This window comes from Mizuhopecten yessoensis, unplaced genomic scaffold (genome assembly GCF_002113885.1).
Source record: "Mizuhopecten yessoensis strain PY_sf001 unplaced genomic scaffold, ASM211388v2 scaffold7833, whole genome shotgun sequence".
NCBI lineage: Eukaryota > Metazoa > Mollusca > Bivalvia > Pectinida > Pectinidae > Mizuhopecten > Mizuhopecten yessoensis.
The window spans coordinates 306,390-319,719 of record NW_018407245.1 but is presented as its reverse complement, the minus strand read 5'-3'; the positions used below and the strand labels follow the sequence as shown (position 1 = coordinate 319,719).

General features: G+C 37.7%; 1 protein-coding gene across 2 annotated transcripts in view; it reads left to right on the top strand.

Moving 5' to 3' along the window:
* The first annotated feature begins 456 nt into the window (after positions 1–456).
* LOC110454429 (spermatogenesis-associated protein 1-like) overlaps positions 457–13,330 on the top strand; it is an 85,181-nt gene continuing 72,307 nt past the window's right edge. The window contains exon 1 of one of the 2 annotated variants that reach the window (XM_021503920.1): positions 457–695. In XM_021503920.1, coding sequence (XP_021359595.1) covers positions 606–695 — 90 coding nt within the window. In that variant the 5' untranslated portion in view covers positions 457–605. The remainder of the gene's footprint in view (positions 696–13,330) is intronic. The other variant, XM_021503922.1, reaches the window with a different exon arrangement.

Below are 13,330 nucleotides of genomic sequence, written 5' to 3'. Positions count from 1 at the left end.
TTAAGAATTTGTCAGGTTGGATATATTTTTATTGTATTAGAAAGAAAACTTAAAATCAAGATAGTGTTAATTACAGCCATATTCTTTGATTTCTTTGATTATGAATAGTGATGGATATTCCATCTAATTTCGTTTAATATACATGCTTATTATGTCGTATTATGAAGGTAACAAATTTGTATTGAATTAAAGTTATTTTTTAAGTACATGTGTGATCGTTGTTCTATTTTAATGCTTCTAAATCAAATGCCTTTTTGAAAAGAAAACTTAATAGTTTTCTTGAAAGATTTGTGGAAAAAAACATTTTTTTTAATTAAAGACACATACTGTAAAGGGTTACTTATTGTTAGAAGCAGCCAAGTTTTCACGAACATCCCTTATTTTCCCCCCTTTAAATCGGTTAATGCTGTACCAGTGCCATTGTGTAATAAGAGTTACCCCCCTTGTATCGTCACTTTTTGTCGTGATACTGACGGAAGTCACATGACTTACCACCTGGAAACAACAAAGCGTACCGGGACACCACACTATTGACTTATTAGCGTAATGAACGGAGGGATCTTCTGATGTGAAAGCATGTGGGATTTGAAAGAAACCAGAGCGAAATGGAAGATATGAGCAGATCGAATGGATTCAGCACCTACAGGAGCAACAATCGAATGGACGATATGCCAGAAAGACCTTCTTCAGATGCCGTAAGTTGTGTTTATTTTTCGATGTTATATTAAGGATCGAGTGTTATCTGTTGTATGATCTGTGTGGATCGTCTGTCACTCGGTGTAACGGAACCGACTCAGTGCGGGCTGTTTTTTAAAGGCCCTTAGTTATATCGAATTCATGTGCAGAATTTTACATGTAATGCCAAAACTTTTGAATACACTTCGAACATCTCTGAAAAAAAGTTTTGATAAACAAATTCTTTTTAAGTTTTAAGAGATCAGCATTGACAGTCCAACGGTATTAAGTGTCAGAATGATAGTCATATAGTGCATTGAATCGTTTTCAAGTTGTTTACTCTCACGACATGTGGATGTCATTGTTTCGATTTGTCACCATAAAAGAATAATTATGATGAAGACAAAATAGAAAGAACTGTTTCGCGTAACCCGTTATATATCTGACAGCCAATATTCCGTTTTACGTATTGGCACTGGCCAGCATACACCATCTCACATTGACGTCCGGAATCCAAATACTGTTTCTATTGGTAATATGAGCAACATCAAAATAAACATGTACATTAGTTCAAATAAACATTAACAAGATTAAACACTTAATTTTAAATGCGCAAATGTGATCAACATTTAAGATAAATCCTTGTTTACTTCAAACAGCTATTGGCAAACTTTGGGAGAACTGATACACATGTCTTTTCACCTCAGTTATCTAATTGACAGTTGTGAATTGTGAATGACAGTTTGTCGAGTCTTTTAAATAGAATGTTCTTCTCGCCAGCTAATAACATCATGGACTAAATGTGTCTTTTAAACCAATTTCAATGTTGACTTTAAATTGACCCAAGAGTTTTTGAATACCATAGAAACACACTTTTCTTATCTAAGGTATGTCAAGATTATTCAAGGGGATAATTTTCTTTTAACTAAATGTTGACTATTAATAAAGGGAAACATGACTTAATCAAACATTATTGTTTCTACCATTTTTTCCTGAATTGTAACGTTATACTAATTTAGCAATTTTGAAACCATCATTCAACACAGAACTGAGCTAAAATAAAACAGAGTTCATTATACTATATTCAAGTTTTATTAGTCTGTAAATTGTCTGTCATTCAGAGTAGATGTAACCGATGAAATATTAATACTTCACATAGGTAGTCAAAATTTTATCACTAAATCTTTACAGTTGAATCAGCATATAAAGGTTTGTAGCTGTACTTATGTGTGTAAGTGTTCCGTTTGTCACTCTTCAGAATAAAATAAGTTTATTTTCATTAGTGACATGATCACTACCCCATACTCAGAACTGGGCTAAAGTGTAGGTGACTTCATGATACTTTCAGACATTTTTTCTGTAGTCTTACTATCTATATAGGTCTACATATATATACCTGGTATTTAAAACATTGTTTTACGTTTTACTACTTTGTAAAAATTCTTGATAGCCATGAAAAAGTTCAGTTGAATTGAATACCTTCAATGCACCAGTTAATAGAAAAGTTTCTTAAGGGTGACAAACTAATTGATTATGTAGCAATATTATTGGGCTGGTGATACAGCTATGTAGCAATGTTATTGGGCTGGTGATACAGCTATGTAGCAATATTATTGGGCTGGTGATAAAGCTATGTAGCAATATTATTGGGCTGGTGATACAGCTATGTAGCAATATTATTGGGCTGGTGATAAAGCTATGTAGCAATATTATTGGGCTGGTGATACAGCTATGTAGCAATATTATTGGGCTGGTGATACAGCTATGTAGCAATATTATTGGGCTGGTGATACAGCTATGTAGCAATATTATTGGGCTGGTGATACAGCTATGTAGCAATATTATTGGGCTGGTGATACAGCTATGTAGCAATATTATTGGGCTGGTGATACAGCTATGTAGCAATATTATTGGGCTGGTGATACAGCTATGTAGCAATATTATTGGGCTGGTGATACAGCTATGTAGCAATATTATTGGGCTGGTGATACAGCTATGTAGCAATATTATTGGGCTGGTGATACAGCTATGTAGCAATATTATTGGGCTGGTGATACAGCTATGTAGCAATATTATTGGGCTGGTGATACAGCTATGTAGCAATATTATCGGGCTGGTGATACAGCTATGTAGCAATATTATTGGGCTGGTGATAAAGCTATGTAGCAATATTATTGGGCTGGTGATACAGCTATGTAGCAATATTATTGGGCTGGTGATAAAGCTATGTAGCAATATTATCGGGCTGGTGATAAAGCTATGTAGCAATATTATTGGGCTGGTGATACAGCTATGTAGCGATATTATTGGGCTGGTGATACAGCTATGTAACAATATTATTGGGCTGGTGATACAGCTATGAAGCAATATTATTGGGCTGGTGATACAGCTATGAAGCAATATTATTGGGCTGGTGATACAGCTATGTAGCAATATTATTGGGCTGGTGATACAGCTATATATGTAGCAATATTATTGGGCTGGTGATACAGAATTTTAATTTTAAAAACATGCACCCTGGGAATATCGAACCATGCATTTCCTGTCTAATATAATAAACTGCAGTACGAGGTACATGTATATTGTTTTACTGGTGTGGTGGCCGGCTTGGGGGGTTAGGTAATATATATATGTATAGCATCGTATTTACATTCTGCCTTGGTTTATTGCAGGCAAATATGTATATATGCCTTTCACTGTCATTACATTAAGTGCCAGGTGCAAAGCTTATGGTTTTTCGGCATAACATTCCTATATTACTGTATATTACAGTGCATGTAAACTCAACTGTTTTACTGGTTAGCCAAGGTGTGCTCCTGTGTAATAACTTAATATAAAGTGTTGAATGAGCTCTATAAAGTCAGTGGCATTGTCTGGGAACCAGATCACCGGAATGAAATTTGACATTTCATGTCTAGAATTCATATATAGACCTCAATTATCGACAGAGTGAGAATCAAAGACCTTCAAGATTTGTATATATATATATATCTAAGTACAGAAGAAATAGTAAATGTAAACTGTATTCGAGGAAATTTTTAATGCGGTTTAATTTTTGCTTTACTTGACCACTGCAATAAAGGAGAATTTATTATGATAGCGAATATATATATATTAGCATACATTTTACCCTAAATAGTAATTCCATGTGAAGAGCAAAGTTTACACTGGGTGAATAGAGATTTTACCAGTATACAGTTATCATATAGTCAAAATAATTACCAATAGAAAGCCCTTACTGTTTCTTAAACTATTAGTTTGTTAATCATGAATATTATGTTTGTTCTAATATTGTATTTTTTTAAATATAATTTACTATAATTTACTTATGTTTCGAAAGTTGTCCCTCTCGTAGTGGAAAAATATTCTCAAAATTGTCCTGTGTGAACCTTATTTTTTAAGTTATAGAACATATCTCTTAAATAATCACACCCCATTCTGTATTCATCGCACACTCCCATAACTCATAGCTATATATATAGAGTATAAATTTAAATGCTACTTTATTGAAGGATTGCGAAGTGGAATACTCCTGATCATGACGGCATTTTTTTTATTTTATTTTTCTAATAATGATTTAAGCATATTTTCTTTGATGTTTAGATTATCAGCTGAGATGTTATTGGAGGCTTATTTAAAATGAACAGTACTTGAAACTGAAAACGTTTCTAGAAGTAACATGTGCGTGTACTCAGAAGAAGGCATTGTAAATACTTCTTGCCGAGAACACAAACACACCTGTACTTGTTTTAAAAGAAGATTTAAAATACGATTGAATAAAACTCTTGCAACTTCATTCTTTGTTTTTAATTTGGTGAAAACAAGCTATAGATCAAACAGATTTCTATGTTTGTATCGATATAGGTATTATAGCTATAAGGGATGAATATTTGGGCTTGTATGGAAAGAAATGTTATGGCTGGCTTCCAACATTTAACTGCCATGCTTGTTGTCGCGACCGTTGATGATATCAGTACCCTAACCTATTGTTCTGGTCAGACTAGGTTAGGGATATAATATCCATTCGAGGTTGTAGGAATTTGTATCAATATCTGCACACAACAATTCGTTCAGGGTGATTGAGCACCTGACGGATATACAACACAAGATCTGCGTAAGACACCTCCGCCACCTCACGAGAGGTCTATAAACTTATTAATTATAAGTAAATCAGACGGTCCAGTATACCAATAGTATACTACTACCAAGGGCGTGAGACTGTTCTACGTACTTATATACTGACTTTTTAAATGTATCTAGTATACCTATAGAGTATAATTAATAGTGTATCTGATATATGCCTCCAGTTTATAGCAGCTAACTATTCTACAGTCATGAGAACCATTGTACCCACAGTATAGTATAAAAACTACCACAGCCGTGAGATTAGCTAATAATTAGGGTGGTCGGGTGGCGTAGTGGATATCACTCTCGCCTTTCACCAAGACGACCATAGGTTGATTCGCGAAAGGTTATATGGGTTCACCTGCCCAACCACGTGGGTTTTCTCTGGGTACTCCCACATTAAGACCCCCAGCGTGTTAACATCCAGGCTAACAAGGGTGATTACTATAAGCTGTACTAACTTGTTTCATAATTGTTGTAAAATGAATAAAGTTTATATTTCGTATACACTGTATATATATTAGCTAATATATTTTCAGCATATAAAATAGATATACTAGTTACTTACAGCCATGTGACTGGCTTATATATATATATATATACAAATAGTATAAAATCTAGCCCAGCCGTGAGACTAGCTAATACACTTTCAGTGTATAAAGTATAAATACTAGTTACTTACAGCCATGTGACTGCCTTATATATATATACATGTATATACAAATTGTATAAAATCTAGCCCAGCCGTGAGACTAGCTAATATACTTTCAGTGTATAAAGTATAAATTTATACTAGTTACAGGCATGTGACTGCCTTATATATACAAATAGTATAAAATCTAGCCCAGCCGTGAGACTAGCTAATAAACTTTCAGTGTATAAAGTATAAATACTAGTTACTTACAGCCATGTGACTGCCTTATATATATACAAATTGTATAAAATCTAGCCCAGCCGTGAGACTAGCTAATATACTTTCAGTGTATAAAGTATAAATTTATACTAGTTACTTACAGCCATGTGACTGCCTTATATATACAAATAGTATAAAATCTAGCCCAGCAGTGAGACTAGCTAATATACTTTCAGTGTATAAAGTGTAAATACTAGTTACTTACTGCCATGTGACTTCCTTATATATATATATATACAGTATAGTATAAAATCTAGCCAAGCCGTGAGACTAGCTAATATACTTTCAGTGTATAAAGTATTAATAGCCATGTGACTGCCCAATATACAATATAGTATAAATCTACCCAATTGAAGCTGTGAGACTCTACCTATTATACGGTACATTAGATAATGGACTGCTACGTACTCCACACCCTAAACTGTGTAGTTCCAATTTGTTTTTATGTAGGAATTGAAGTTCATTTTTGCCTTACATATATACTTAAATGTCATGTTTTAAATATTAGGTCCTTATTTTCCTGTTATGATTGGTCAGTTATTTGAAAACTTTAGAATGTGTTTTCGACGAATAGTTTGAACTGAAACAGATGTTTTTATTGGATTGAATTGCCAGCCATTCTGTGGGAGGTAGCTACATATAGGCGATAATAAGTATTTGGAGAAACAAATTTCATATTCCCCTAGAGTTTGTTTAAAATTAAAACATTCTTTCCTCCAGATGTTTAAATAAATGTCAAACGTCCATTCCTGTTGGCTGAGGTTCAGGGGATTCACAATAAAATATTTAAAAAGAGGTTGTCTCATATTTTTTTTTAGAAAATAAGGAAACTAGCAGTGAAAAGTGTTGAACTACTAAGTGTTTGTCTTTGCTAATTTTCTGCAGCTATGATTGGGATTTATGCATGTAATCACTCTACGTGGGTTAATGACAAGCTATATATATGCTAACTGATCACTTAACATAAAATCATTAAACGTTAAAACACTTCAAAGGATAATGTTATCCCTCATTCATTTATTTACTGTAATTATAACCTGATGTTGTTCATGCAAGCGTGAAAAATGGCTCATATAACAGAGTTAATTTAATATTACGACAAAGAGTAAGCTTTCTACAGGATATCCATTTCAAAAAATTCTTTAAAAATATACACATTTATGTTACAATGTATGGAAGTTTATGATATTGGTCATATCTGAAGAACAATTTTCCATATATTGAAGTACCTTGAATTGGTTTGCTTTGTATGCTTGAATCATAGACAAAACACAATACTGGACACTTAAAGATTGGTTTGACGTGTGTAATTTCTGTCAAGTTGTTTAACGGAGTTTCTGTGGTGTGTTTAAATGGACACATGCAGAGGAAGAGAATTGTGTCTGAATTGAAACATTTACATAATTATTCATACAGGACCTCCATAGGATGTAGGTAACGGTCCTGAACCGGTAGATCTGGGAGTCCCCTAAGGTGATATGAAATATTCATGTCTCTATAGACTGTCAACTGGTACTGAATTATTCCAAGGACAACACTTGGTACTTCCCCAATTTGAGCTAATAACACTTGTTTGTATAGATATAATGGTAAACAATAAAATCATGCTCTATAACAGAACTGTGTCTTCTGGTTATATACATATATATATACATGTATATGACATCTACCCCAGCGTGAGACTAGCTAATATACTTATATATATAAAGAAAACATTGAGAAGTCCTTGTGTTGGAATTAAATATAAAAAAAAAAGAACAAAAGACAGAGATAGCGTCTCTAGGTCTTTCTCGGGTTGATTCCCCGTTCATCAGGAGACTGTTTTAAACACACTTATATATATATATATAGTTACTAGGAGATGGAGTAGGTGGATATCAGGGAGTGGGTGTTTGAGTGTCAGGGAGTGGGTGTTTGAGTGTCAAGGAGTGGGTGTTTAGATGTCAGGGAATGGGTGTTTAGATGTCAGGGAGTGTGTGTTTAGATGTCAGGGAGTGGGTGTTTGGGTGTCAGGGAGTGGGTGTTTAGATGTCAGGGAGGGGGTGTTTAGATGTCAGGGAATAGGTGTTTAGATGTAAGGGAGTGTGTGTTTAGATGTCAGGGAGTGGATGTTTGGGTGTCAGGGAGTGGGTGTTTGGGTGTCAGGGAGTGGGTGTTTAGATGTCAGGGAATGGGTGTTTAGATGTCAGGGAGTGTGTGTTTAGATGTCAGGGAATAGGTGTTTAGATGTCAGGGAGTGGGTGTGTAGATGTCAGGGAGTGTGTGTTTGGATGTCAGGGAATGAGTGTTTGGATGTCAGGGAGGGTGTGTTTAGATGTCAGGGAATAGGTGTTTAGATGTAAGGGAGTGTGTGTTTAGATGTCAGGGAGTGGATGTTTGGGTGTCAGGGAGTGGGTGTTTGGGTGTCAGGGAGTGGGTGTTTAGATGTCAGGGAGGGGGTGTTTAGATGTCAGGGAATAGGTCTTTAGATGTAAGGGAGTGTGTGTTTAGATGTCAGGGAGTGGGTGTTTAGATGTCAGGGAGGGGGTGTTTAGATGTCAGGGAATAGGGGTTTAGATGTAAGGGAGTGTGTGTTTAGATGTCAGGGAGTGGATGTTTGGGTGTCATGGAGTGGGTGTTTGGGTGTCAGGGAGTGGGTGTTTAGATGTCAGGGAGTGGGTGTTTCGATGTCAGGGAGTGGGTGTTTCGATGTCAGGTAGAGGGTGTTTAGATGTCAGGGAATGAGTGTTTAGATGTCAGGTAGTGGGTGTTTAGATGTCAGGGAGTGTGTGTTTGGATGTCAGGGAATGAGTGTTTGGATGTCAGGGAGTGTGTGTTTAGATGTCAGGTAGTGGGTGTTTAGATGTCAGGGAATGAGTGTTTAGATGTCAGGTAGTGGGTGTTTAGATGTCAGGTAGTGGGTGTTTAGATGTCAGGGATTGGGTGTTTCGATGTCAGGGAGTGGGTGTTTCGATGTCAGGTAGTGGGTGTTTAGATGTCAGGGAATGAGTGTTTAGATGTCAGGGAGTGGGTGTTTAGATGTCAGGGAGTGGGTGTTTAAATGTCAGGGAGTGGGTGTTTAGATGTGAGGTAGTGGGTGTTTAGATGTCAGGGAGTGTGTGTTTAGATGTCAGGTAGTGGGTGTTTAGATGTCAGGGAATGGGTGTTTACATGTCTGGGAGTGGGTGTATGGGTGTCAGGAAATTGGTGTTTAGATGTCAGGGAGTTGGTGTTTGGGTGTCAGGGAGTGTGTTTTTAGATGTCAGGGAGTGGGTGTTTAAATGTCAGGGAGGGGGGGGTTAGATGTGAGGTAGTGGGTGTTTAGATGTCAGGTAATGAGTGTTTAGATTTCAGGGAGTGGGTGTTTAGATGTCAGGGAATGGGTGTTTAGATGTCTGGGAGTGGGTGTATGGGTGTCAGGAAATTGGTGTTTAGATGTCAGGGAGTTGGTGTTTGGGTGTCAGGGAGTGTGTGTTTAGATGTCAGGGAGTGGGTGTTTAGATGTCAGGTAGTGGGTGTTTGGATGTCAGGTAGTGGGTGTTTAGATGTCAGGGAGTCGGTGTTTAGATGTCAGGGAGTGGGTGTTTAGATGTCAGGTAGTGGATGTTTGAGTGTCAGGGAGTGGGTGTTTGGATGTCAGGTAGTGGGTGTTTAGATGTCAGGGAGTGGGTGTTTAGATGTCAGGGAGTGGGTGTTTAGATGTCAGGGAGTGTGTGTTAAGATGTCAGGTAGTCGGTGTTTGGATGTCAGGAATGTGTGTTTAGATGTCAGGGAGTGTGTGTTTGGATGTCTGGGATTGGGTGTTTGGATGTCAGGTAGTGGGTGTTTAGATGTCAGGGAATAGGTCTTTAGATGTCAGGGAATGTGTGTTTAGATGTCAGGGAGTGGGTGTTTGGATGTCAGGGAGTGGGTGTTTGGATGTCAGGTAGTGGGTGTTTAGATGTCAGGGAGTGGGTGTTTAGATGTCAGGGAGTGGGTGTTTAGATGTCAGGGAGTGTGTGTTAAGATGTCAGGTAGTCGGTGTTTGGATGTCAGGAATGTGTGTTTAGATGTCAGGGAGTGTGTGTTTAGATGTCAGGGAGTGGATGTTTGAGTGTCAGGGACTGGGTGTTTGGATGTCAGGAATGTGTGTTTAGATGTCAGGGAACGTGTGTTTAGATGTCAGGGAGTGGATGTTTGAGTGTCAGGGAGTGGGAGGTTGGATGTCAGGTAGGGGGTGTTTAGATGTCAGGTAGTGGGTGTTTTGATGTCAGGGAGTCGGTGTTTAGATGTCAGGGAGTGGATGTTTGAGTGTCAGGGACTGGGTGTTTGGATGTCAGGAATGTGTGTTTAGATGTCTGGGAGTGGGTGTTTAGATGACAGGGAGGGGGGGTTTAGATGTCAGGGAGTGGATGTTTGAGTGTCAGGGAGTAGGTGTTTAGATGTCAGGTAGTGGATGTTTGAGTGTCAGGGAGTGGGTGTTTGAGTGTCAGGAAGTGGATGTTTAGATGTCAGGTAGTGGATGTTTGAGTGTCAGGGAGTAGGTGTTTAGATGTCAGGGAGTGGATGTTTGAGTGTCAGGGAGTGGGTGTTTGAGTGTCAGGAAGTGGATGTTTAGATGTCAGGGAGTGTGTCTTTAGATGTCAGGGAATAGGTGTTTAGATGTCAGGGAATGTGTGTTTAGATGTCAGGGAATGTGTGTTTAGATGTCAGGGAATGTATGTTTAGTTGTCAGGGAGTTTGTGTTTAGATGTTTGGGAATGGGTGTTTAGATGTCAGGTAGTGGGTGTTTGGATGTCAGGGAGTGGGTGTTTGGATGTCAGGGAGTGGGTGTTTAGATGTCAGGTAGTGGGTGTTTGGATGTCAGGGAGTGGGTGTTTAGATGTCAGGGAGTGGGTGTTTGGATGTCTGGGAGTGGGTGTTTAGATGTCAGGGAGTGGGTGTTTGGATGTCAGGGAATGTGTAACAGTGGTTATAGCAAACACTGGTGAAAAAAAACTGTATAATTCATGTTAAAAAGTGAATTAAATTTTAATTTTGTTAGGTACTTGTGTAAAGTGGTACTGTATCATGACAATAACATACACTGAATAATGACATCATTGATGATTTGTTACCATGGTGATATATACAATATGGATGCCCATGGGGGTTTAATGACATAAACAGGACAGTACTGTATAATTGGCCATTAACGGTCGTTAATGACTAACTACAAACACTTATCTTTATATAATTAACAGCGTGTGTTATAGGGACCAGGGTTTATTGGTATGGTCATGCCTGATCTAGTCACAGATCTCTACCTAGCTAAGCGGGCCTACTTAAAACACTTTAACTAATTGAACTTTCCCTGTGGAAACATTTAAGTTGGTTTATCTGTTGAATTGTTAAAATGTCTGCACTAGAATTACTTGGGATACACATATATTGAATGGTTGCTGTAAAAGCACGCTACATCTAGCCTTATTAGCCAATGGCATTGGGGTAGAAACATGTACCGCGGTATTTCAGAAAGAAATTTATTCATCTTTCTGAATACCAAATAGTTGAACGTAACAAATATTGAACTCTTTAATTGCATTTATTATAATAACTTCTATGAAAATGAGTCAATGTAAAGCCAAACTGAAAAACTAAAAACTGATTTCATTTCGGGATCACTGTACTGTACTGCCAAAACCTCTTACTTTGCATTGGAAATGATTTTTTTTACTGGCATGACTTTGGCTTTGATGAATCATTTCTGAAAAGAGAAACCATATACTTAGCGGGACTTCCATGAAAAAATTATACAAATAAAAGAAACACAACATAATCAACACCAGTGACGATGAGTCAGAGCCTCGAGGGGCTAGATCGCCCGGTTTCGAACCCTGGACTTCAGATTGTTTTACTATCGTTCCAACCGATTGAGCTACCTGCATGGTCAACAGAAGTGTCCTGACCGAACAGTGCTACAGTTATTTCCAAACGGAAATTAAGGGGAGGTTACTGTATATGATACGGAAAACCACGTTGCACTAGGACAGGGATCCCTAAGATGACGTACATAGAAATACATGTAGTAACTATTATCCTGGCTTATGTGTTCCCCGGCCATTTTTCCTGGTGTACGATCCCCCATCTGACATCCCCATCTCTTTACACCTCTTTCTCTTCCTCACAACCCTCACCAGCTCAGTCGGACATCGCTAACCATCACCCCACTCCATCATCTACATCTTTAACATTAGTAGTAAATACAACTGATTTACATTTCAGTATAAGCATTAGAATCAATTTTGATTTATTGTTCACTGAATACGAAATATCGGTAGATGGATTTTATCAGTAGGCTACTTGTAATCTTATCAGGTATGGCTGATCACCAGTCTTAAAATGGTGAATGAGGGGAAAATAAACCTTTCATTGTACATTAAATATTTCTAGTTGAATTGCAAAGCCCCAGAATATCTATACATATATACAAACTGAGTTCTGATCAGCTCAAGTTGAACTAGGTATAAGGGTTTCGTGGTAGTGAGTGTTTTGAATAAGACTTGGTAGTGTGTGACATCGATTGCCGTACTCGGGTGTTAGGTGTATCTGTTCCTCAGAATGTGGAATTTAACGGTGTGTCCCAATAACAATGTCTTCCTTTAATTATAGACATTTGATAGGATCCATTCATCAATGTGGAGGTAATTGGGCCTTTACATTGTAGAATTAATACTTCACAGTATCATAATCAGTCCTTCTCGCCTTAGAATTCTACCGACAATATAACGGTGTGTAGCAATCTAGATACACATCTAATACTAACAACTGCCCAGGTGACTAATGGAGGAACCAAATGATGCTTGTTAATATAATGAGTTTGTACATCATCTATATCTCTCCTACATTGTCTATAATGATTATATTTTATGATGCACACACCGTTCAGTATACATCTACAGTGTACAGTGAAACTTTACCGACTTTCAAGGGGATAGCTTTGACTGATTTGGTCCGATAAGTTAACGTTGCATTTCTAGACACTTTGTTTTATGGAAATTAAAAATTTGCATATTGGGTAGTTATCACTTAAAATCACTTGGATTATCACAGTTCAGATTAATTAACCCTTTCACCACTGTAGACCATATTGGACTCATCCAGATCAATGCATGGTAGAGTCTACTAAAGTTACATAGGGTTGAAAGGGTTAAAGAGGTTTGGTTTCCTGCCACTTCTGATCTGTGGTCTGTTCTGGATTTTTGCTGCAGGTGCTGTAATTACGTGTCCTTGATCATTACAATATTAATAGGGACCGCGGTGGCCAAGTGGTTAAGGCATCTGACATTATGCTACAACTGGCCATCCACCATTGGGTCGCGGGTTCGAGACCTACGTTGGGCAGTCTCCAGATACTGGCCGTATGTCTCCAGGAACTCCAGGCTAAATTCCTCCACCACCAAAACCTGGCACGTACGTCCTTAAATGACCATAGCTGTTAGTAGGACTTGAAACACAAACAAACCAAAAGTTGATTGATACACATTATCCTGATTGTTGGAGTGTAAGTTGATGTAAAAAGGGGTACCAGCAACCATGTGAAAAACTGGCATATTTCAAGTTATGTATGATTGTCTCCTTGCATTCTGTCAAAGAACATGGAATAGGCTACATGGGATT